Below are 25,835 nucleotides of genomic sequence, written 5' to 3'. Positions count from 1 at the left end.
GTTAAGCAGGCAAACATTTTTAGTAGTTAAGACATGCTTGGATTAATCCAATGGTTTGCAGGGCTAAAACAACAGGAATAATATCTATTCTGGCTCAAATAACTCAAAAGGTAGCCATAAAAATCCGTACATGAAAGGGACAATTTTGGGTGGGAGGCAGCGGGAGGTACACACATTTGCAGCTTAAGGAGGAACCATAGGAGAGCTAACTGATGACAGGATAACCACTTCTTTTAAGAACAGATCCCAAACAAGGCAAAATGCATTTAGCTCTGACAGTTTTAAGTTACTGCTTATCTACACACGACAGACAAAAGTAGCATGCACTTCTTATCATTACTAAAGCTGTAGTCTCAGTAATTATACTTAAAGAGGAAACCTGAAAAGGACCCACATAAGTAGGTTAATCAAGAGCATCACTCCAGAACTATCAGTATCAACAAACTCCTTTTTCCACGGCCCATCTACTGGGCAACACAAGGTCTAACAGTCACAGCTGGAGTTTTGAAAATTTCTGCTGAACGCCTCTTTGTTTCATCTGTCTTCTATTTCAGAACCTGATTTTGACTGCGTGTACCAGAGTGACTGGGGAAGCTAAGAAATAAGATCACAGAAAAAAAGACAGTGAAAGATGAGAACTTCAAAGGCATATTAGAGTGTCTAAACCTATATTTTGTGCAACATTTAACCGCACCAGCAATTAACATCATAGACAAAAGAAGTCCTTGTTAAATATTAAGCATCTATGTCCTTTCAGTTAGGGAGAAAGAGCTCATGATAAGTGCCCCAAGACATCCAACGGCAAAGATGCCTTAAGGAAAAATACCATAGTATTCAGGTAGTCTTTATACCTCATAACAGATGAATAAAGAGGCAATTATGCCCTCTCCTTTTAATCTAGCACAAATAACCTTTAAATAGTTCTTATATCATGTCAATAGGATATATTTTAAATTGTTCTTAAAGGAACACTATCAGCATAAGGAACCTCTCTTTAAATTTCACCATATTACTAATTTAAGTATAGAAGAGCATATATTTTATCACCCATCATCATCGCATTTTAAACATCTTTGACAGTGAAAAGAGATCAGTCAGCTTCACTACAATTCAGACACTAGGGTAGGATTTAAGCAATTAGCGTACAGCAAATATACTGTACAATCCTCATTTACATTTTTGTATCTCTGTTTTGAAGGCTTAACTGCACATAACCCAGTCTTGAACGTTTAGAGGCTTGTACCGCACAAAGCTTTAGGTGGCCCCAAAAAGGCTATCAACAGCATGATCATTTACCCTTGGTACTCTTACCTACTCTTTTATCTCAAATTTCTTTACACCGGCAAACACAATTAAGGAAACTTTGCACGGGCACCTCCAATTGTCTGGAATAACACTGTAACAAGTGATTTTAAGGGCCAGAAAAGGCAATTATGCCATCTACACTAGTTTTGCATCCCACACATTGTAGGCTGACAGCCTCTGGGTCACAGCATGAAGTCTTTATCAGATCAAAGTTCTTGCTACACTATTGAGCAACAAGCACATGTTTTGAGTAAGCACATAAAGGCTAGAGAAGAGATACAGCAGCTTTTTAGTCACTTATACTGTCGCCACACATGCCATAACTCAATCTCCTCCCCCCCCCCCCCGAGTGATCCAGGGAATTGACTAGGGTGAGAAAAATAAATCAGTCACTGGAGAAGAGCTCGCATTCATCCTCCCAGCCGTCGCTAGCCGCAAGGCTAAATTCACACTGGAAAAGAAAACATGGAGCCACAGCTACATATGGCAGCTGGAGAGGGCACAAGGCTAGCGCTCAGAAGTTGATACGCGCTGGGAAGAAGACGAGAGGATGCGGGAGAGAGGAGCGACAGCAGCGCGGCAAGGACCTGTTTTACCGGCTCCCCCTTTCACCCCGTCCTGCTCCCACCGGGACCCGCTCGACACCACAGCGACGGCGCCGCTCCCTCCCCGGCGGAGCAAGGCACCTACCTGTGCCGGTGCTCGTCGTGCCCTTGCCCGTGGATGAGGAAGCCGCCGAGGTTCTTGCCCCCTTTGCTGGTGTCCACATGAGGAATGAGCACATCCTCCAAGCCCAGGTCAAAGCGCTTGTGCTTCGAGGAGTCGGGGAGGAAGAAGAACGCCCCGAAGCACAGGGTGATGAAGGCACTAAGAATAAGGAGCAGGATAAATTTTTCGGAGAGTCTCAAGGTAGCCCTGTGGTGCGGGAAGGCGGAGGCCCCCAGGTTCAGGGGGGGCAGCCTCCGCCCGGAGAGCGGCAGCAGGGCGGGAGTGGTCATCCTTCCGCTAGCGACCACCCCGCGGGGCACGGCTCATCCCCTCAGCCCCTGCGGAGGACGGCCCTGGCGGCGCGGGCCCGGCTCGGTTCGGCCGCCTCCCGGCGCGGCGCGGGGGCTGGGGGCGGCTTCACCATCCTCCCCGCGGGCGCCGGGCCGCGTCCCCCCTCGCCCGCCGAACCACCGCGCGGGGGAGGGGAGGGGGGGGCCGGGCCGCCCCAACGGCCCCCGCCCCCCCGGGGGCTCGGGCCGGGGCGCGACCGCCCCGCTACCTGCGCGCCCCCTCTCCCACGCCCCGGGGCCAGCAGGGCCCGAGCGGACGGCTCCGGTCAGCGGCGCTCCCTGAGCTCGGCGGCCGCTCGGTTGCGGGACGCCGCCGGCAGCGGCGACGAACGACAGCGGGCTGCTGCGGGCCCGGCCTGACGCGCGGCGCCCCTCCGCCCGCGTCCCCTTGGCCGGGCCGGGCGGAGGCTCATCCCCGCCGCGCCGCCCCGCTGCGAACGGCGCCGGGAACGGCCACCGCAATTCCACTCCGGACCCTCTCCCCGCACCCACGGCGCCTGCGCGGCGGCGGGCAGCACATGCGCGCTGAGGAAAGCGAGGGCTCGAGGAAGCCGCTGCCAAGGGAGCCCCGCCCCTTCGGCGGGAGGGGCGGGGCGAGGGGCGGTGCTTGCCCGCGCTGTTCCCCGCGGCAGGGGGCGGCCCGGCCGGGCCGCGGGGGCGGGCGGGGCAGCTCGGCGGCGGCGGCGCCGCGGCTTCTCCGGCGGTTTCCCCGGCCGCCAGCTCGGCGTTGCCCCCTGCGGGAAGCTGCGTCTCGCCGCACTGCTGCGGTAGCGCCGGTGTGGCTCTTGGCCGCGCTCCCAGCCGGGCCGGCGGCGCCGTTGAGAGCGGCAGGTCGGGCGGCAGAACCCCCGAGGCGTTTTTGGAAAACATCGCGCAGAGCCGGCTGAGCGCGGGGCCGTGCAGTCGTCCTGGGGACCTCTTGAGATAGGGCCTGCCCCCCTGGAAGAGTGGTATTTGGCACGACATGCAGGTCCCTAGGGAGCTGCGCCAGGACCTGGCTTGGGTAAGGTAACAGGTGCAGGTGCCCTGGGCCGTACCAGGCTGTTTGTGCCCCGGAGGGCTTGGGTTCATCGTGGGGGATCGGCCTGGATAGCAAAGCACGCTGCCGGGGGCAACTGCCCTGGGACAGCCGAGGGTTGTGGATCCACAAGAAATAGTGCCACGTGTAGTGACTTCAATTGTTTGAGCCGTCCAGCTCCCCAAGCCGCTTTAAATGTGGGAATGTTAAGGCAGAAGTGCCATGAGAGGGGGCATAGATGAAGTGACAGGCAGAAAACATATCTGAATTACCCTTTACAAATGTTAGACGCGATCATTTTAGCCTGCTCAGTCATGCGTTGATTGCAGTCAAGCCAAAGTTCCCCAGTCTTGTGCATGCGAGCACCAGCCAAAGTCCCCATGAAACCACGCAAGAGTTTAATGCAAAAGCAAAAGGAAAGGTCAGGTACAGGCCTGGGCAAGGTAGCTGCAGGAACCGGATTCAGAGGAGTTAAAAGAACAAAAGCAGGTCTGTAAGTCTGAGAGAGAAGTTGCACGTCCAGCTTTTTTCAAAGTAGGGTGTTTCTCCCTTTTTAAAGATTTAACAAAATCACCAGAGCCTTAAGTAATGCCAGATTATGGAGAGCAGAGTGTGTTTAGCGAACCTGGCAGATGAGGCCGAATCCCAGCCAAGGAAACATAAAGGTAGGGGAGAGGATAGGTCGGTTCAGCCTGCTGAAGTGAAGTTAGCTGGATGGGAGAGGACTTCCAAGGTGGAAGGCAGTGTCCCCAGACTGTGGTAGGATTGACAGGATGAGAGCTGAATGGAGGCGGCAGGCAGCAGCTCCCTGCAGGGAACCCCGCAGCCCAGCTCTAGAAGGGTCAGGAATCTGGTCTATGAGTGTGAGAGTAATGCACAAATAAAGTGGTAGAGAAAGCATCGAGGCACGTGTCCTGCAGGCAGACAGAGCAGGCAGAGGGCCAAGAGTGGCTTCCACTGCCGCTAACGCTGCCAATGCCCATGAGTGGGGTGCCCTTGGTCCCAGTCACAGCAGCTGCTGGTATCTGAGCAGAGCAGGTTTGATAACAGTAATACCAGGCATTTAGGTCTGTTATCAGTCTCATACTTTGCTTTAAATGTTTTGAATCTTTAGGGAATTATGCTGTGAAAAAAACATCCCAAGTCCAGCTGGACATGTTGAATTAATGAAGGTTAGTGCTCAGCTTCTGGTCTGAGTGTGGTGTACTATGGAAATTAAGCCCTCGAGAGAACTTAATTTGGGAGGATTCCAGGGAAGGAAAACAGCTCAGCTAATAAAAAAACCTCTGACAGTCAATGTAGTGGCACAGGTGTGAGTGGATCAAAAAAATCCAGATGAATAAACTCTTAGGGCCATTCAGGTTATCTGAAGTTAACTGATCAAGGTGAAGGAGACAATCTTCTACATGAGACTAACTCTTCCACTCTGATCGCTCCCTACGTCCTCACATCCAAGCTATGAATCACACCTTGTTGGATCTTTTTGCATAACATATCGGAGATAATGGCCTTTCCCATCTGTCCACCCAGCTAAATTCTTCCATCAACTTATGTTTTTGCTTCCTCTTCTCTATTTTTTACAAGAGAACCCACAACAATGTCGTGCAGCAAACAGCTGGACCTCGGCCACTAGTAAAATAGGAATAAAGTGAGAAATTCTGCCATGAGGAGATAAAAACCGAAGAGCTAGTGTGGGACAGAGATACCAAAGAGAGGGCATACATGAAAAGAGCTGCATTATCAATCATACTACAATGCACTCCAACCAGTACAGCAACTAAACCTAACATTTTATGTTGTTACTACAGGATCAACAGGCTTCAACTGGTCTGTTGGCCATTTCAGCTGTCTTCTATTTTTGATCTGGTAAAGTAGAGTATCTTCAAATATGTTCAAGTCTTCACTTGTTAAATTGCTTTCACACAGTGAAAAAAAAATCAGTCCATGAAGACTTTTGTTCTTCAGTCTTTTTGCCCTTTGCTTCACTCGTCTGCCAACTGCTAGTTTTTCTTTTGCTTTAAAAGACTGAGAAGAAGCTTCCAATTTATTTTTTTGTAATAAAATGTTTCTTTGTGTTTAGCTTATTGCTAGGAAGTGACATTTCTGTAGGTTTTGTAGTTTATGATGACTTTTCCAAATTCTAAAGCATCTGTGTCTAAACCATGATGAAGTTTTGTATTTCTACAATTTTCTGCTTGTTTTGACTTCCCTACTCTTTACCAAAGTCTAAGAGTAATTTTTCATCCTTTGGTTCTGTCATACTGGGTAATATGCATATCCCTGTAAGTCTGCCAGTGATTTTCCACGCCGCAGTGGTGTTGCTCTGTAGCTGAACAACATTAAATATAGAACTATATTGAATTAGTTGTTTTTGTGAGCCTCTGCTACACTATATAGATTCTGCATCTATTAGTGTTTTCTCAGAGATGCCCAGAACATTCTCAGAAGTGTCCTGCACTGAAACCTAAAGGTTTTCACAAGAACCAGGAATTTCCTGTACTCACTGCCTTGTCTTTGATCAATTACTAATGTAACTGGGAGCTTGAGGTGCAAAAGTGCTTGATCATCAGCACTAAAGTCACTGTATTTCCACAAGCCAACATTTCTGGAAAGTTATTAGGGTAGTTCACATTTTTCAAAGGTAGACAAAGTAAGTCCTATGGAAGTACAGATCCATATCCACATATTACTTCTTGAAATTACCTCAGTGATCCCTTCTAGTATCACAGTCAGGGCACGTGGTTTGCAATCATTATTTGCAAAGCCACTTCCGTTTTCTCCCAAACACTTTCCAGTCTTTCCTCTGGCCTCCAGGTTCCATGGGAAGTCTGACACAGCTTGAAACGGCATTCACATTCTCTTGGACTCAACAGTGACTGGGGTCCCATGAGCACATTCTTTGTGAAATCTAGTCTCTAGTGGCTCTTGTGACTCTGTTTTAATGTTTCTCATCCTATCCCTCCAATCATTACTTCCTTGGAAGAGACGCTTCACCCACAGCCAAGCTGTGCCACAAGACTTTGGTCTTTAGCTCATTTCTTTGCTCTCTCTATACCTCCTCCCTGTGTTGCTGAATGTCTGTAAACATACAATTTACTATTATTTCTATGTGGACAACTCACAAATCAACCTCTCCAATTCAGAACCCATTTTGTTCCAAACAACCCTTAGATCTTTATGAGGAAGACTAGCCTTGCTCATCCTCAATGTGGCTATAGCAGGATGATTAATACTGCCCTAATCTCATTCTCCTACTTCCTTCCTTGATCAACGTAGAGAACACAGTCTTCTCCTAATTCAGACCCATAACCCATGCTCTGAATTCTCCCTACATCCTCACATCCAAGTTCTGAATAACACCTTGTTGTGAGTTTTTTCTGTGTAACATATCAAAGATACGGACTTTCCCATCCAACACCTCAACCAAGTTGTTCCACCTAGGCATTGTCTTGCTTCCTTGTCTCTGCTTCTCACAAAGGCAGTCTTGCACCTTTCAAGTCCATTCAAAGTGCTTCTGGAATGATAATTTTTTGTGTGCAATTGCCCTTGCTGTGTCACTTCAAGCTTTGCATCCTCCCAATCTTTCCTGACATCCCCCCCTCCCAGCATTTCAGATTCATCACTAAGACACCAGCTCCTCCTACACCCAGTTGGCCTATAATATCAGCCTCCAGCACCTATTTATTAATGTTTCAAGTACTTCCATGCTTTCTTCTGTGCTTCCCTAAGGCATGAAAGGACTTGCTCATCAAAAAGGAATTTGGGAACCATGAAAGGGTGTTAGACTATACCAGTAAATTTGCAGCTATGAAAACTGAACTTACTCATGGCAGCTTCTGTATAGAGACACAAAATGGGTATAAATACTAGATTGTAAAAAAAGAAAAAAAAGGAGCATGTGTTGGGATCTGCAGCAGCACTGCCATTCTTTGGCTGAGAAAGTGAAAATAAGCTTTCCAAAGATACTCAGAAATAAGGATCAGGAGCTACATGGCTTCAGGACCTCGAGACCAAAGAGCTGCCTGTATTGTGCACTGGGAAGACCATCCCTAAATTATTGGAGCTTGTTAAACATATGGAAGAGATTGTGTAACAAGTTAAATATATCATCTGCATGGTGGTCTGGGTTTGCAGATGACGAGACTTGATGACTGAGGTTGTCCCTGGAAAAAAAACCCAAGCTGATCATTCAGATGGACACAAATCTCACACATTTGACGTTTTACATCCAAGCACAATCTGCTTCAAAAGAAAAACAGGATTTATGCCCCATGTGTGCAATCCTAAAAATAGAATTGCTAAGACATCTTTACGATAATGGAGATGAGAAATTTCTAAGTAAATAAATTACAGATTCCCGTTGCCAAAAGTTTATTACAGAAATGAGTCAGGATAAAGATTTTCAACATTATAAAAAACAAGTCAGAGTCCTCTTAGAAACATAATTTAAAAACCTGTCACCCATTGCCACAGCCATATGGAGATGGACAACACTTAACAGTAGCAGATCAATCAATGTTTGAAAGGCTTATATTTTTCTTAATATTCCAGCCCAGGTCTGGTAACCACTACAGGGGAGCATGAAAATCAGCTTCATATTTCATAGTGTTCTTCCATTTTGGAGAGGGCAGATTAAAATTTGGCTAGAAAAGAGAGAGATTAGCTTCCTTACAGCTACATTTTGGAATATCTGCATGTCCCTGTTCCTCTACACAGATCTTCATGCCTGTCTCAATGAGCCTCCCTGCAGGCATACAGGCCCAACTGCACTGATTACTTTGCAGAACTGGGGATCAGAAATTACAAAGCCACATGCTTTATAATTGCAAACTCACTAACTTATCCCAGTCTCATTCAATGATCTTCTCCTTCCCAGCAGGGCCCATCTGTCACCATTTCACCAACTCCATGTTTTAATGAGATCCAATTTCACTCTTTGTTTTCAAGTGATTTTATTCTATATCGTACATTGAAACGAAAAAAAAATGTTTTCTATTAAAAGAAAGTCAGTCATAAATATGTAGAAAACTGAAGGACCCCTGCATGTATTGCCATTTGACATTTTATCATTGCATTGCTGATGGTTCTGCTTCATCTTAATTCCATGCTAAAAGAGTAATTAAATGACATTTCTCTTTACAAAGAGAAAAAACATGAAAGAAAGATGGACATTCAAATCTAAACTGCCTTAGAACTACAGCACACTGATAAGCCAGTCCTTTGGAAGCCTAATCTTCAGGTAAAATGTTCTCATTCAGCTCATGCTACTGAATTAGACTCAGTCCATGGACAGTTAGCAAAGAATTCTGCTGTTAAAGGAGAACATACCACTTGATGTGAAAATAACAGAGCCAGCTCTCACATTAGCAGCTCCCTTCATTAGCCCAGCCACAGATCTGGAGGGAAGAAAGGCTCTACACAAACAGCAGCTCTCCTAGGCTATACCTATATTACCTTTAAACCTGGGATCTTGTAGGCTAGCTCAAGCCCAAGGGTGGAGTTGGAGGCATCAAGGCAAACTGATCAGGCGAAGTAGCTGTCCTTTAGCATGATATGCCATGGACTATATGAGGTTCATGTACCAATGCTCCCTTGTTCAAATGAATCAAAAAAGCCAGATTGTGAGCACCATCATCAGCTACACTGGGCAAATGCATGACTGACTTTGTTGGATGGATGCTGTGCTCAGCCAACAAATTCCAGGCATCCTGTTGTCTAGGCTGCATTTATCTAGCTAACTGCAGACTGGCATCTGTGGCAGGGAAAGCTGCATTGCTGTGTCCCAAGCACTGTGCTCATCCTTGCTACCTTGTGAAGCCATCAGGGTGCCTGTCAGGACTGGCAACAGTAAGACACGGATTTCCCGCCCACCTCTGTACAGGTTGAAAGTCAAGCCAGTGGAACTGCTTTCCATGAAGGATTATATTCATCACCCAAACACAAGGCCTTCTCTTGATTTGTCAGTCTGCCCATTACACTTTTCAATAATCCTTACCCTCACCTATCTAATACTTTCTCCCTCTCCCCCATCATTCCCTCCAAGTTGTCTAAAGCCACCCAGCCCTCAGACGGCCACCATTCTTCCTTCCCACAGTCTCTAAGCTGAGTTTGTGCTCTGGTCTGTAATTACACATACCTAAACATCAGGCTAGTACTGCAGGGCTTCCCTGCAGAAGCCGCGATGGAAATTTATCCAGCAAAGGCCCTACATGGTGTCTCCAAAGTGCCTCTAGTTAGCAGCTAGGATATGCCTTATGCACCTTCTCTCTGCTCCCACTGCATGAGGCTTTCTAATCCCAGCAGATCCCTGCCTGTATTCCAGCTGTGCCATGTGAGGCTGGGTGGCCTCCCACTGCTGGTCTGGGATTTCCCAGATGTAAGTAGGTGTGTATGAGTAGCAAGCCTGAGCTTTTGCATCATACTGCATTTATTAAGGTAGGAATCAAAGTCATACATACATAATGAACCCAGCATTTCCTGGAAATGCTGGTCAGGCTCAGCTGAACGAATAGCAGACAGATGGTAATCGAATCCAGTGCATCCTCATGGTGTTAGCTCTACTTAATGGGTATGCGGCAACTGTGTGAGGTGTGTGTTTGAAACCATCGTGACTTCCAGACCGACAGCCGCCTAGCTGGAACAACTAACTATGCAGGAGACTTGCACAGCAGCTTGGATCTACTAGGTACACCTAAAAATCCTCCAGTTCCAGCAAGTGTGAAATTCTGGATACCAAAATAGAGCTTCTTGGGGGAAATCTAGGCATGTGACAACAGATGAGGAAAAAAAGTGTTTCTGCTGCTGCCTTTACTGGTTGTGGTGACCAGTGTTGCCACTGTTGATGGAAATAGAATCATAGAATCATAGAACCATAGAATCATAGAATGGTTGGAAGGGACCTCAAAGACCATCTAGTTCCAACCCCCCTGCTGCGGGCAGGGACACCCTCCACTAGACCAGGTCGCCCAAAGCCCCATCCAACCTGGCCTTGAACACTTCCAGGGAGGGGGCCTCCACAACCTCTCTGGGCAAACTGTTCCAGTGCCTCACCACCCTCACAGTAAAGAATTTCTTCCTAACATCTAATCTAAATCAACCCTCCTTCAGCTTAAACCCATTACCCCTTGTCCTATCACCACCTGCCCTTGTAAACAGTCCCTCTCCAGCTTTCCTGTAGGCCCCTTCAGGTACTGGAAGGCTGCTATAAGGTCTCCCCAGAGCCTTCTCTTCTCCAGGCTGAACAACCCCAACTATCTCAGCCTGTCCTCACAGGAGAGGTGCTCCAGCCCTCTGATCAGCTTCGTGGCCCTCCTCTGGACTCTCTCCAACAGCTCCATGTCTTGCAATGCCCACAGAGATCAGACCGGGAACTTCTGCTCTTAGGTATCTATGATTATATACCTTCACCATCATTATACATTCTCTCTCTTTTCCCTTCCAGAAACACACACACGCATGCCCACACCGACAAATGAACACCCAGCCATCTCCCCTCCAGAAGAATGGAGCCAGCTTCATCCCTTCTCTCTCAAGCATAAATAAAAATCTGCTGATCTTACCTGCACACGTTCAGAGCTCTACAGCTAATCCTTTCATGCCTCAGAGAGCCTATCCAGCCTCCCTATAAATGCTGCAGTGGAAGTTTATGTTCCATCCAATAGTTAAATAACCGCTGGCAGGTTATTGTGTTGTACCATCACTATATTTTCACATACTCCTTCATGGATAGAGGTAGAGACTAAAGTCAGGCTGAAAGATGAGTGCTGTGCTTCCTGTTAATGTTTTTCTTTCTGTTACTGAAAAATTTGCATTTAATAGGACTGGCATGCAATGCAGCGGTATAGCCAGGCAACTGACTAGTTTCTGTAAAAATCCCAGGGGGAACGCATGTGTTTGGCTTAAACAAGGTGTATGCAACTGCAGAAAATCAGCTTCCTTAACAAACCTGACCCAGATCTGAGTGAGCCAGTTGCATGACACAAAGTTGTACTCGCAGGAAAAAAGAATATTTATAGAAGGCCTCAGAGATCACTGTAACTTGCTGATTTTTTTACAATACTAAAGACTTGTTCTTCTGATGTGTTTGGTAGATATTGCCTCCTGAAACTCTTTCACAGCATGCTCTGCAGCTGTGACATTTCTGTGCAGACACAAGGACCTGTCTGGATATTTCCAGGCCTGGTTTCTACCTGACACTTGCTCCTACTCTTCTGCTTTCGCGTAGAAGAGCAATTCTGGCAGAAAGCCTGTGGCTAAACTGACACCCTCCCCAACCCGTCGTTCTATCATTAGGCCTATCAGCTTCTCAATTCATCAGCTACATTTTAATGGGTTTATGACATCCCATGGCCTCTTTTTCTGCCTCCTTTGTGCTATATTTGACTCAACCTGGGTTGCACCTACATCTTAGTGTGCAAGGATGTTCCAGAAATTCATTCTTCAGTGATAAAAATCTTCCAGCAACTGTTTTAAATTGGGTTGGACTAATTTATATCCATTCATTTTTGCTGAAATGCTACAGTTAAAGTACCAGCATTATAATTCAGTTTTTATGATTTCTTTTTAGGATGATTTTGAAATTTACTTTTGGCTGATTTTTTTTCTCATGGCAGAGACTCGGAGATTGTTCATAGATATCCCATAATAAATAATGCAACTGTGTAACATTTGGTGTAGATCTGTGCCTGGTATAGTTCTGCTTATCCTATTTCACGTTTTGTCATGTCTATTTACCTGATTACCAACAGGTAGATGAAACGTACTGTTTACATTAGACAGAAGGCTTTTAAGTACAGCTTATAGCACTAAACTTCATGTATGGTTGGTGACAGTGCATAAATCTTAGATGTTCTCTGTCGTCAGCTACACTTCATATCCCTTTACAGGCATTGTTTAACAATTGAAATGTGTTAGGAAACTAATTTGATGCATTTTCAAAATTATTTTAAGGTGCATGGGTACCTAACAGTCTTGGCATGGACCCTGGGAAGCAAAGGAATGAAAAGTTAGGGCAAGCAACCTACTTCCACCTTCCACACCTCTCCCAAAGGCATGTGTGTTGTGAAAGTTACCCTCCGAATTAGCAGCTCAGCTTCTCATCTTCATTTGCCTGGGGACCCCCATTACTACCTGTCTCACCAGCCCACCCTGCCTCCAGGACACAGCACCAAATGGCCACAGAGCCAGTCACATACAGTCCTTTAGCCACGCTTCCCTTTTTGTCAGCTCCTTCTTTTCTTAGAAATGTGCTGGCACTGCTGCACTCTTCACTCCCTGACACGAGATGTGATTAATGACAGTTCTTAAAAACTACAAATGCCTTTTTTGTCAGCATGGCCAACAACTAGCGTTTCGTATGCTAGCAGCTTCATCAGTCTTCAGGCAGGAAACAAATCATGACACATTCCCCACAGGTCAGAATAAATGTTCCACTGTGGGACTTCTTCATCATTACAAAAAGAGAAATGCCCCTAAGAAGAAAGCACCCAAGATTCATTCTGAAAAATCCTTCAAAAATTCCCTTCAGCTTGCCTTTTCTCAGTACTCCAGGACACAGGTTGTGGGAGGCAGAGAAATACATGTCTACACTGATCCTTTTTTGGAAAGAAAAAAGGCTGAAAAGTAGAGATTAAATAAAAGATACATAATCTACAATATAGCTTTATTGAATTAGTAATGCTCATTTTGGTTAGGATGCATAAGGGTTTAAATTCTAAATCCTTGTTTGCAATTACCTGTAATTGTCTCCTCACAAAAATTTCCCATGCCTGGTTTATCCAGTTGCTGAATTTTCTTCTGTTAAGTATAAGCAAAAGTGGTTTCAGCCTCTTTCATCAGGAAAGTGGGGGGAATTCCTGTTTCTTTACAATCTTATGTCCAAAGGTTCTCAAACTTGAACAATGAGTTGAAAAAGAAAAGTTCTGACTTAATTAAGTGACAAGACTTTGAAAATACCTTGCTTGATGCATGTGGTCAGGGCATTCATGCCACAACCAGGGAGGATTGCAGATGGCTTTCCCACCCAAGAAAATCCAGCCCATGGTTATCAGACCCTCTGTCCTGATTTGCACTGACTTCCCCTGAGCTCCTTGTCTGTGAGCATGGACTATCAGCCAGTGTCTTCCACTCTTTTGCTAAGAAGGTGGGTGTTTTCTCTCAATATCATCTGGGGGAAGCTGTGGTTCATGTTACCTATGGTTTTGAGCTGGAGTTATCACAGTGAGAGTCCTCAGGCTCACGTCGTGCATGGAGCTGCACCACAGCATGGTTCTCCTGAGCACAGACCCACCTACCGCTGTGTGCTAAGTCACAGCGTGGCTGCCCAAAAGCAGATTCAAAAGAACCTGCACCACATACGCCACTGGTGTATGACAAACCCACTGCCAGCTGATACTCACTTCTGAGTAATGAAACACGATTGCTCAGTGACAGCTTCTGCTTTGCAAACAGATACTGGGAGCTGTCATTTAGCCAGTTATTAATCCAGTTAATGTGGGCTCTCTTCTCATTGCACTGTGCAAATTTTTTGATCAGTGTAATGAGATACTAAATCAACTGCCTTATAAATGTCCATATATACTATATCAACGTTGTTGTCTTTATCAGTGTAACTTGCTGTCTTCCCAGCACAACTGTTTGATCTGACTGATTTCCCTAAAAATATGCTAACTGACATTAATTATAATCTTACCCTTCAGGTCTTTCTCAGCTAATCCCTTAACTCCTTTTCACTTATTTTACCAAGACTGAATCAGGCTAACTAACTTATAATTAGTGGTATCATTCTCATTCTCTTTGACTATTTACACAATATTATTACTGAGACTTGCTTTTCTGGTGTTTTTTCCATCGTTCCAAGATTTGTTAAAAATTATCAGAGGTGCAGAAGTCAACTTGGCCAATTGTTTTATGACTCTTAGGAGCAAATAATTTGGGGCTGCAGATTTAACAATGTTACCAGCTGTTACTTAATATGTCAATAGTTAGTGGGTCAGAAAAAAGTTCATCAGTCTAATCTGACATACATTTACTACACTGAATTCTTCCAAATATAGTAAAGAAATTATTATTCTGTCTTTACTGCACAGTTAGAAGCAATTTTATCAGCTGCATCTAGCTATGGTCAAACATTTCTGGGTTTGGGGGGGTGTTTTAATACTACTGTTCTTAAATAACTTGATACTGTCCTTTGATCTTCCAGCCAGAGACCTTCATCTTTGCCAGTCTTATCTTCCCATATCAATTTTCCAAGATTGCGGCTCCTCATTCATCAGTCTTATGACCTGTTTCAAATTTTTCCATTTGTTATAAATTACTTATTTATTTCTAATCACAGCTTTCCCTTAGCAATTGAAAACAGCATGGCCAATGTTCTTTTCTTTGATGGTGACTTTTGGACAGCTAATAAGCCCTCCTCAAGAGCCACCATCTTCCATTTACATTGTTCTGCCCAGATATATTTCCCCAACTGATTCTGCTTGTAATTTTCTTAAGATTTGATAAATTAAAGCTTCTGAAGCTGTCTGTATTTGGGACTCTCCTGTGGTTGGCTATGCTAAATATAATCAGGCTGTGAACACTGGTCTCTTGGCAATCACCAACTTCCAATTCAGCAACTTTCATCTTTATTCCTTGTAGCAACATCCAAAATGTTTACCTTATACTGGTAAGGCTTTTAAGTTATGTAAGTGACATTTTACCAACTTTTCAGGAAAAGTGGTTAGGTTGCCATCCCTTTGAATGCAGAAGACAAGATTAGATCTCTTTTAAAAAGACTTTCTTTGATCTAGTTCTGGAAAAACGTTATCCAGCCTCTGCACAGGGAGGGTCAGCCTAGGTGAACAGAGAGGTCCCTTCTGGCCAGAGAGTCTGAAAGTCTCTGAACAAACAAAAAGAAACTCTATAAACTCTATGTTTAATTGGTAACTGCACATCTTCCAGTTTTTAATTTCCCGATAACAGTGCAGGTTTGAATTCTGCCCATTGCAGAAACCTGCTTAGGTGTAACTCATCAATGTAATTGCTAGTATTCTAACCCTTCTAAGCAAAAACATTGGCCCTTTTCATATTCTTTTTTATTCTCTGCTTCCACCCTTCTACCTCAGTTGTATTTTCCTAGACGGTGTTAGTTGGCACCTTGGTCTATAGGCATTGAGGAATCTTCACTTCTGATTTATCTCTTCTTGCAGGTGCACAGCAGTAACAGGAGAGGCAAAAGATACAAGTTAGAACGTGAGAAATTCCAATTATACATCGGATATTTTGGTTTTGTTTGGTTTGGCTTCTTTTTTTTTACCTTGAGAGTCGTCAGATACTGGAAGAGGTTGCCCAGAGAGGTTACAGTATCTCCGTCCCAGGAGGCGTTCAAGACTCAACTGGATATGGCCCTGAGCAACCATATCTAATTAGACCTGCTTTGAGCAGGGACGTTCCCCTAGATGATCCCCAGAGGTTCCTTCCAACCTAAGTTATTCATGGTTCTATGATCTGCAGGCCTAAAACAAGGTAATTGTATCTTCCCTGTATAGTCCTACCTCTGAAACTCTTTTTCCTCCCTGTCCTTAATCACATCATAACCAGAGGTGTTAACATTCATGTCATTAACATCTGAGCAGGTCAATGTCATTGATAATGTCAGTGAAATTAAAATGTCTTTTTATTAAGGCTGTTCCATTTCTTCAGGTCTTTTCCTCACCAGACTGCAACCCAATGCTTCATAAAAACAAAGTCTTTCAAAACATGTCTTATTTCAAAAGTTAATATGCCTTAGTACTGAAGTACTCCAATGCTGCTCATGACTTTTTGTAGGATAAAAATAGTACATAACAGAAATAATGCATTGAAGGAGGTATTTGAATGGTACTACACATAGGCAGATACATCTCAATTAAAGGAGTTTTGACTATATGATTCTTGCACAACACAAGTTTTGGTACATTGCTACTTCAGGCCTACATAAATGAATGCACTGGGCAAGGCAGGTGGAGTGTTATAATGTATGCAGGGATTTCTGAGCTCTGAAGAGGTTGCCTTTGCAATATAAATGTAAACCTAGAATGTATAAAAAATATGTTTGTGGATTATATCACCCTTTTTTTGGCACATTTTGATGGACTAAATATTTCAGAGCATTGCTAATAAACTCCACAGCTTTTCACTTACGTTTGCCAGAACTGTAACGAGTTAGCAGAAGTATATTAAATAACCTTGAAGAATATTGGCTGTTATACATAATGCACTTTCGAGGTGAAGTGCTTTGAGTTCTAGAAGTTGTAGTAGTTCAAAGAGTAGAGCCTAGTGATGGGGAATGACAGAATACAATGGGAACTCTAATGCGGACCAAATAGATTTTTAGGAGACCATAACTATACAAACAGTCCATCAAACCTCCTGAAGTTATATAAAATTAGAAATAACTGGATTTTTTTCTGGGTTCATACACCATTCATATAGTATGCACACACACAGAGGTATATATAGGCAACTAATGTAATGGTCTTAAAAGGTAAGGTAAGCAAGTGTCTTACACAAAGTGTACCATGTACTGTGAAGAACACAGGTACACATCAAGAGATAAAGACAAATATTTACCAGCAGAGTGACTATAGTTTTTATAATCTTACTGCATTTCTGAAATGCCTAAGAGCCTTTTACAAGGATGATTACCTATTAATAAACAAATGCATTCATATCCTAATAAAACAGTATTTCCCACTAAGCTAACTAAACTCAAGCAAGATAATGCTCAAATTAACATTACAACTGGAATAAAGGGAATTAATATATTTTAAGATATAGTATGAAGTCAACAACTGCACTTCAGATGAACAGAAGTGGAATTCAAATTGTGAAATTACCTATCTGAGCCTTAAAAATGCGTGATAATGGTAATATAACAAACATAACATTCTTTCAGTCTCTTTGAGGCAGCTGCTAGACTTATCAAAATTGCTGTTTATTGAGCAACTTATGCAATTTTCCATTATTCAACCTAATTGCTCTCGTTTCATTCAAAATGGCTTAAAACCCTCTGTTTCCCATTTTGTCAAGCTAATACTCTACAAACACAGTTTCCAACCCTCGCAATGTAAGATGATTTAAGATAGCAATTTCTACATATTTGGATGTATACAAGCTATCATGCACACACAATCACAGTTTCTAAAGGTTACAAAAATTACTCACCAGTAGGCAAGCTATCTAGTTTGAAGAGCTTTGTGCTGTTGTCTGCTTCGGATTAGCCTCAGGACAGCAGTAGTCTGCATCTTGCTGGTCCAAGAGGAAACTACCCGTGCTGCTTGCCCTTACAGATGGGATCCTTCTTTCTCTGTAACTCCCCAAACATATCGAGCGATGTCACATCTTGCATCTCCGAAATATGCTGTTTCCTCTCCTTTTGCTGTTCCCTTTGACTTCAGGGGATTATCTTCAATTTAGCCCCATGTCAAACCCTGAAAATTTAACTCTTTTGCTGGCAGTCTGCATATTGTCACCCTCTTTTAAAGCACCGATAAAAGAGTCTCAAAAGACGAAGTTTTCAGGATAAGGAAGAGATAACTGCACAGCTCTTCTATCAAATCCCATATAGGATAAGAGATGAGTTGATGATGATGTCAGTTTCTCTCATTTCCTCTGGCTGTTTCGTTTCATTGATGACCTAATTCACCGATATTTTCTCTGACTTCATTGATATTCCCAGTGCACCTGTCAATATTTTGTACTCTCTCAATGATTCTTCAATCATTCTTGGTCCTATTAGCAGCAAAGTGTCAGGGAAATAAAGTAATTTTGTTCACCCTAGCTAGGTGAACCTAGCTAGGTCACCCCTGGCAAAACAATTGCCTGTAGTTCCATTAATAAGAAATTTAGTTAAGCAAAGAAAAACAGCGTTAGCAGAGCATAGCATAGGAGAGTATGGAAAGAGAGGTGTAAATACCCAAGCTTTGTTCAAAGGGGCTTAATATTTACTGCTGCCTCCAAGTGATGGCTTCAAACAGAAACTAGTTGTTCTCAATACTTACAAAAAACCCCACACAAACGTGATTGTAAATTGTCAACATAACCTCTTATGTGATTATTTCTATTTTTCAGCAATGAGTTTATTTTAAGTTACATATAAAAATCTTCTGTTTCACATGCCAATTCTCTTTTAATAGCATTTCCACACAGTGGACTTGCACTGCAGAACAGACTATAGTCATGTTCTTCTGTTTTCAGCCAGTTTTTTTTTATTTTTTATTAGGAGGACTGCCAGATTCTCTTATGCTCTGTGAGGACTTGAGTTGAAAAGGATGTGCTCTCTGCTGTGGTCTCAAATGTCATCATTCTTCCAGTTAGCATAATATAGAAAAAAAATGAGTGAGTCTACAGGATGCATGGGCAGGAGCACTTCAGTACATCAGCATATATACAGGATTAAGTGTTTGTAAGCTCATTACGTGAATTTAAATTTTATATATTTAATTCCCTTGTATGTTACCGTCACTTCCACATCAAAGAATCACATTTTGTTTAAACAAGTTGCTAAACTAGAAGCCATGAGAAAGAAATCCTCTCCAAATGCACTGGTTACTTTAATCTTCATCTCACAAAACTCAGGCATTGTATATTAAATAAACCTTTCTCCCAGTTTAACTGGAATGTCCTGTAGGACATAGACAAATAATCTTAAGGACTGAAGTTTAAATGTAGTTCCCCTGCCCCACAATAGCAACTGTTTCTCTGAATCAAAACTAAACAGGGTGTGCCTGAGAGCTCTAATGCAGTTCTCATTCCTGGACAACTGTTAGGACTTGCCAAAATGGGCCCTGGGACCAGCAGAATTTTAAATCTCAGTCTTTCCTGAGGGCTAGAGTGTTTTCCCAGGCACTGCTGGCCATTGCTCCTAGGAACTGCAGTAGGTACCTTCTATCTATGAGATTTCCTTTAATCTCCAGAAGTTTTTGCCATACTATGAGATGAGAAGATGTGGGATGTTACTTTCAGCAGGCTTTAGTAATCCCCAGTGACCGAAGACCTAACCAAAAGCGGTGTAGGAGCTGCCCCCAGCTATGAGAGGAGGGAAAAAGTCAGTCCAGCTAGGGCCAAATCCACCAAAGTTTCTCAGTACCTAAGCTGGCTCCTGGGCTGATTTTAAGGCATCCAAACACAGAGACGCAAACATGAAAGCCCCTTTTCAGCTGTAACTTAACCTAAATTCTATAGGCCTCCAGGGTTTCAGGTTTCCAGGTGACAAAACTTGAGATGCTTAGAGAGGGTTTACTAATTCAGACCCTAACAAGACCCAGTCCCAGCCAAGACCCAGGAGAAAGCCTTTCCTTTCTTTGACTTGTTTGATGGGCTTGACATATTTGGTTTTCTTAGAACATATTTATTGAATCAGTCTCTGCACAAAATCAGATTGCAGGTGCTTATTCCTTTTGAAATATGGTTAAAAGGACAATATCTCTCTCTGCCTGTTAGATTGGGACTATTTTTACAGATGCTTAGTGGTTAGAGCCCTCATTTAGAGGTGGAGAGGTGGAAGGCCAATTCCTAGTCCTGCCTGTGAGATGCCTGTATGCCTCTGTCTCTCACATTATGGAATAGCACTGTAGACAGCTATTCCCTAGTAGGTGGCAATCCTCAATCACTCCTGAACTTGCGAAGTAGAAAGCGGGAATACTGCTTTAGCTGTATGATGATAGCAGTCTCACAGAAGAGGTCATTCCTCATCTTCTTTTCTCAGCCCCAAGCCACTGCCAATGCGTTTGGCATAGTAATATTTAATGCAAAACTCTTAATACAGTCCTGGGACCAGCAATATGAATCCAGAGCTCCCACGTCCCAAATAAAGTGCTAGAAAATGGAGGTCATTCTACTCCTCCTTCTCTGACCCAGAGACTTTGTAATTCTTCTGTGCAAAGTGGAACTGGTTCAGAAGTGATTTGGTCCTACTCCAGGACTGCCTTTAGCCTGGTACATGGAGTAGTCCTGCAGTGTGAAAAAATGTCAGAATCTTCTCATGATGACAATGAACCTGGGCCTCCTGCATACTGAGTGAGTGGCCTGGCTCCTTGTCCTGGTTTTCAGCTGGGATAGAGTTAATTTTCACAAGAAGCTGGGAGGGGACACAGCCAGGACAGCTGACCCACTGTAGCCAAAGGGATATTCAATACCATGACGTCATGCTCAGTATATAAGGGGGAGCTGGCTGGGGAGGAGGAATTGCTGATTGGGAATGGGCATCAGGTTCTGGGCAGTGAGTAAATTGCATTGTGTGTCACCCGCTTTGTATATGCTTTTCTTAGTATTGTTGTTGTTATTCTCCTCTCCCTTTGCTGTCCCAGTAAACTGTCCTTATCCCAGCCCATGGTTTTACCTTTTTCTTCTGATTCTCCTCCCCATCCCACCGAGGGGGTAAGGGAGGAGTGAGCGAGCGGCTGCGTGGTGCTCAGCCAGTGATGTGGCTAGACCATGACACTCCTAAAGAAAAGGGATTTGCTTGCGCTTTTCTGATAGAGTGATTCATCCTTCTTTTTAAAAGGAGGTGATGAAGGTGCCTATTAGCAGAAGAAGCTTCTAGACTGTGAATCCTGAGGGAAAGCAGGTACCTATTAGCACAGAATAAGAAAGCCACATCCTAGAAAATGGTCAGATTGAAGACATATTTGTGCTGTCTTTCCCATAGACTCATGTAGGTGGCTCCCTCCTCGGTGTGCTAATTGTCAAAATTTCCATTCTGAAGCATTGCATTCTCCCCATGAACTATGCAAATACTATGTTGAGCATCTCTTGTTTTCTGGATGTGGGCATGCAAAGCCTTTATTAAAATAGCAGTCTTGCTGTAGCCAGGATAGTCTAAGTGAAGCAAGATTTGTAGAGAGATTATATTTGCTATTGGAGCAACTCATATAACAGGAAAAAGAAAGCAGGCTGTTAGGCCTTTTCCAAGCCTTTTCAAGCTCTTCCTGTTGTTTCCATCAATATTTGGATCTAATAAAGATATTTCTCTGTCTACAAAACTTGTCTTATCAATTTATGGCAGAGAATGTATTACCACCTTTTCTAGTTTTCAAAATCTGTTCTGTACAACCCATTTGGGGAATACTCCATGCCAGGGTTGTTTTAATTTCTCAGAGTGAGCTGTAACTGAGGCAGTATAACCAAGACAGTTTGCTTCCTCGATCTTTTTGTGCTTTGTACTCTCAGGTCACTTAGCAGAGGTTTTGGCCTTAGTAGTACCCAGAGACTCCAGGGGGAGACTATGCTGAAATAATTTCATAATCGTACCTCCAGAGTCTGAAGATACCTCCTAACAATGCCTTGGGTGCTTCCCTGTTGTTTCCTGTAGCACACCTTTGTCTGGAGCTCATCTTGCTTTTTAATCAGTCAAGCATGATTTCTGCATCAGCATTTAATATTCTGGGGCTAAAGAAGAATTTCTTGGCATCCCTTATGCCTTTAACAGAAAACCAAGATCCCACATAGGTCTGAGGAGGTTCTCTCACCACAAACTGGGTTGTTCGCTTTGCCACAGGTGCCATCACCTTGGATTTGGGCTGCTTGCAATTTCTCACCTGCCTCCCTGGTGGCTACTTCAGCCTTAGGCAATGGATCACACAGTTGCTCTGGAAGCTTTCTGAGGTTCCCAAGGAAGACAGCATTTACTCACTTGCAGGCCACCTCACTTCCTAGGGCAGTAAGATCCCTTCCTTCAGGATGTTCTTTATCTCCCACCCAGTAAAACCCAAGACCAGCTTTCTAAGAAAATTTCTCAAGAGCCTCACGTGATTCAGTACACCAGATTTGCTTGCCTTTGACCATTTTATCCCATGCTTTTCCCACTCTGATAAGTATCTAAAAACATCTGCCTACAATAAGTAGAATCACAGAATCACAGGTTGGTAGGGGTTGGAAGGGACCTCTGTAGATCATCTAGTCCAACCCGCCTGCTAAAGCAGGATGACCTAGAGCAGGTTGCACAGGATTGTGTCCAGGTGAGTTTTGAATATCTCCAGAGAAGGAGACTCCACAGCCTCTCTGGGCAGCCTGTTCTACTTGTAACACTAAGCTGGTAAGTAGCACCTATGTGTACGATAATCAAGATTTCAGCCATCTGCACTTTGGTCCTCTGGCAGCTCGGGGCATCTGCTGAGGATGGGGGATGCAGTCTGCGCTGCTCACAGCATTCGCACCCATGCTGTGGGTGGCAGGCGTATGTCCGCATATCCTTCAGTTAATCTCTTGCACATCATCTTATCATAATGTAAGTGTCTTGCAATATCAAAAGCAGCTCCAGACTGGCAAATCTTTTTAACCTGCACCCCTGCTGCACAGATGTGAATTTCTGCAAGGCTCTCTGTGGTCCATAGCATCTTGTCCTTGCTGCTATGCATCTCTAGGGGAAACCTCTACAGAGCTGGAATCTAGGCTGCAAGGAAACATCTTTCCAGATACGTGTCTGCTTTTAGGGTTGTGCTGTATTAGAAATATACACAATATTTAGTGTGACCTATTTCAACAAATAGTGTTTCCTCTTTCTGTCTTGCTAACTTGGAGATCTATTTTTAATCCTTACTTTGTATCTTCATATTGTTTCTTCAATTTCAAGGTTTTTGTTTCAGCAACAGACAAAAAAGTGGCTGAACAGTTGATGAAAATTCACTCTTAAGCCTGGGCTTTCAAGTTCTATCTGTCTTTCTGAATAATTGCTTACCTTTTCTTCATGATCTACCATCAAGTATTTTTCCCCCCTAACACTCTTAGAGAGTTCTCACTAACCTCTTCTTAAAAACCTTCTTATCTGCTGCTAACTCCTAATTCTATTCTATAAAATCCCTGCCTCTGTATGGTCGTCTTATGTAATTTTTATGTGTTTCAATTAAAGCCTGATCTAGTTTCTCTTTCCTTGCCTACGCACTGTCTCTGTCTCACTCCAAACCTTTTAGAGTCTCTTCTGACTTAGCCACGTTGGTTTCCTATTTCAGATGCCACTCAACAAGTTTTTAAGAGAGATTCACAGAAAATACAATGCAAACTGAGCTATCAGCATCAAATATCTATTATTATCAATAACAGTATAGGCAAAGCTAACCTATAAAGGCATAGCAAAACTTTCACCATGAGCAAGGGACCAAATCCCACCTCATCAAAAGTTACTCAGGCTCATACAAAAGGCATTGCCTCCTCATCCAACTGCAACCAGCCTGGCTGGCTGGTGATTTGATTCAGATCAAAACTGAACTCAATAAATTTGTATGACATTCAGTATATAAATGGTGAGACTCTGTAGGCAGAAAGACAAAGAATATTTAGCATTTCCAATTTGATTACTTCCAGTGCAATGTTTAGGTCTCATCCATCATTACTTTTGGTGACTTCTTAGAGAGGGGGCAAGATACTCCATCATCTCTGAAAATCCTATGCACCTCTCCTTTTTTTCTTGTTAACTACAAGACTAAGTTGCAAGCAAGTAAAAAACCTAAAGCTTGTAAAAGTTCCTAGGTTTTAGATTTTTGCTGAACTTGTTTGGAAAACACTTAAATTAGATCCAATTAGTTTTTAATCAATCTAGTTGAAGAAATTATTCTTTTGGCTGCTTTCACAGGAAACTTGAGTTAAGAGCAAATTATAGCGCTCTGATTGCTACAGATTGTAGAAAAAAAACTTCCCCTTTTTCACTCAGAGCAGCCTACTTCTCTGTTTTTAATCATCAGAGCTGTTGAGTAGTTTGTCCTGGGCAAAGAAAGACGTGTATAGAAACTGATTTGGAATTCATTTCTAATAATGTTTAATAGGCAATAGATACAGGATGGATTTTTCTCCCCAGACAGCTTCTTTTTGAATGCCATGTATAAACTGTGATTGAGACAAAAAAAGACTCAGGAGTGAGTAATGTTTGATCTATGGCTGGCAAGCACAACTGCAGTCATTAAGCTGGGCTTTTATGAGGCTCACTGCGTGCTCATAAACCAACTTAAAACAAATTTTAATGGATGATCAAGTTGCAAGTTTTACTAAGCTGGCAGAATCAAAATGGGGTTACAGGAGAAATCAAATTCCATGTAAATAAAATTAGTAGTACAGGAAAATCAAGCTACCGGTTTATCAAAGAATCAGACATACAAATAGTCAAACACATAAGTACAACTTCTTTACTCAGTCATATAGAAAAATCAATTAGAACATGGCAAGCATGGCATCTGTAGTAAAAGTATGGCTTTAAATTTCTCTAATTTCCCATAAATGTTATGGAATCAGTCCTGATATCACTGTTCTTATATAACAATCCGTTCAGCTGTATTTTTATTGTGTCATCAGATCTTAAATTAACTTGGTGACTTTCAGCAGCAGAGTATTGTGGAAGGACAGACCATTTTGTCTAATCGCATTGGAGAAACTTCAGTCCTTGCCAAGAAATCTATCTCCCATTCTATTAATATAAGACCTATTTAAGCAAACAAAAGTGAATGGAATTTGCCAGCCATGAAAAGTAAGCCTCATTCAAAAAGAGTTATTTCCTTCAGGCAAAATCCAAGCAAAGTTTTTCTTGAAGACCAGGGCTACACTGCAGCTCAGAGACACTGTGAATAACACAGTGACACTTATGAAAGAATTAACTGTGCTTTGAAAGAAGGGGAATTTCAACTTAAAAAGAGGAAGCTTCTTTCGGACAGACGGTGCTTGCTGTAAGAAGCACATACGTATTTGTGATAGGAAAGGGTTGATTTTCTGTGATCTAGGCTTTCTGCATATGGTGGAGGACAGGCACTGTGGAAAGAGGAAGGAATGAACATTTCTGTTGTTAAGATCCATACTGGAGTATTTTGCTGCCTCTGAGACAGGAAGCCTGGAGAAAGAAACAACGTACTCCCTAGTACTGTAATAATGCTTTCCATTGAGTGGTATTGCCTTTTTATTTATCTGATAATGATTTGAGCAGTTACTGAGGCAAGCCTTTGTAATGTTCCTATAAACAAGTAGGAGCATGAATTTGTAAAAATGTAATTGCTATTAGTAACGTGACTCCACAGCTGCTCTCTATTTCATTTGCGCCACAGCTGCTAATTGTAGCAGCTTCACACACATCCCTTATTCCCTGGAGCAAGCTGACCAATCTATAGCAGAATGAGCCAGAGCCCATTCTATAGTGGCATCAGCACAACTATTTCCTGAACTCCTGGAGCAGGACATTTCTAATCAAAAACTGGGTAAAAGGACCGAAGTGGATCTGCAGGGCATTTTCTGATTATGCATGTTATAAGGATGATGGTCTTAATGTACACCAGTAGATAGAAGAATCAGGTCCGTTTCTTCCCCACTACTGTAATTCTGGTGGCTGATGGGAGGGACCCAAAACCAAAAGGCAAAACTTCTTCCTTTAGCTTTGTAAATCAGCAAATGTGCCATGAGAAGCACTATGAGAAAATCAGTATGTGTCCCCAGAGTGATTTCTGCACTAGAACTGAGAGCAG

General features: G+C 43.2%; 1 protein-coding gene across 2 annotated transcripts in view; it reads right to left on the bottom strand.

Moving 5' to 3' along the window:
- The window catches only part of MAN1A2 (mannosidase alpha class 1A member 2), a 153,794-nt gene extending 150,905 nt beyond the window's left edge, over positions 1 to 2,889 (bottom strand). Inside the window, exon 1 of one of the 2 annotated variants that reach the window (XM_075764119.1) lies at positions 1,996 to 2,889. In XM_075764119.1, coding sequence (XP_075620234.1) covers positions 1,996 to 2,303 — 308 coding nt within the window. In that variant the 5' untranslated portion in view covers positions 2,304 to 2,889. The remainder of the gene's footprint in view (positions 1 to 1,995) is intronic. The other variant, XM_075764110.1, reaches the window with a different exon arrangement.
- Positions 2,890 to 25,835: the final 22,946 nt, after the last annotated feature.

Source organism: Balearica regulorum, chromosome 1, assembly GCF_011004875.1.
Source record: "Balearica regulorum gibbericeps isolate bBalReg1 chromosome 1, bBalReg1.pri, whole genome shotgun sequence".
NCBI classification, from domain to species: domain Eukaryota; kingdom Metazoa; phylum Chordata; class Aves; order Gruiformes; family Gruidae; genus Balearica; species Balearica regulorum.
The sequence above is the reverse complement of the archived record's forward strand: the minus strand, read 5'-3'. Positions and strand labels throughout refer to the sequence as shown.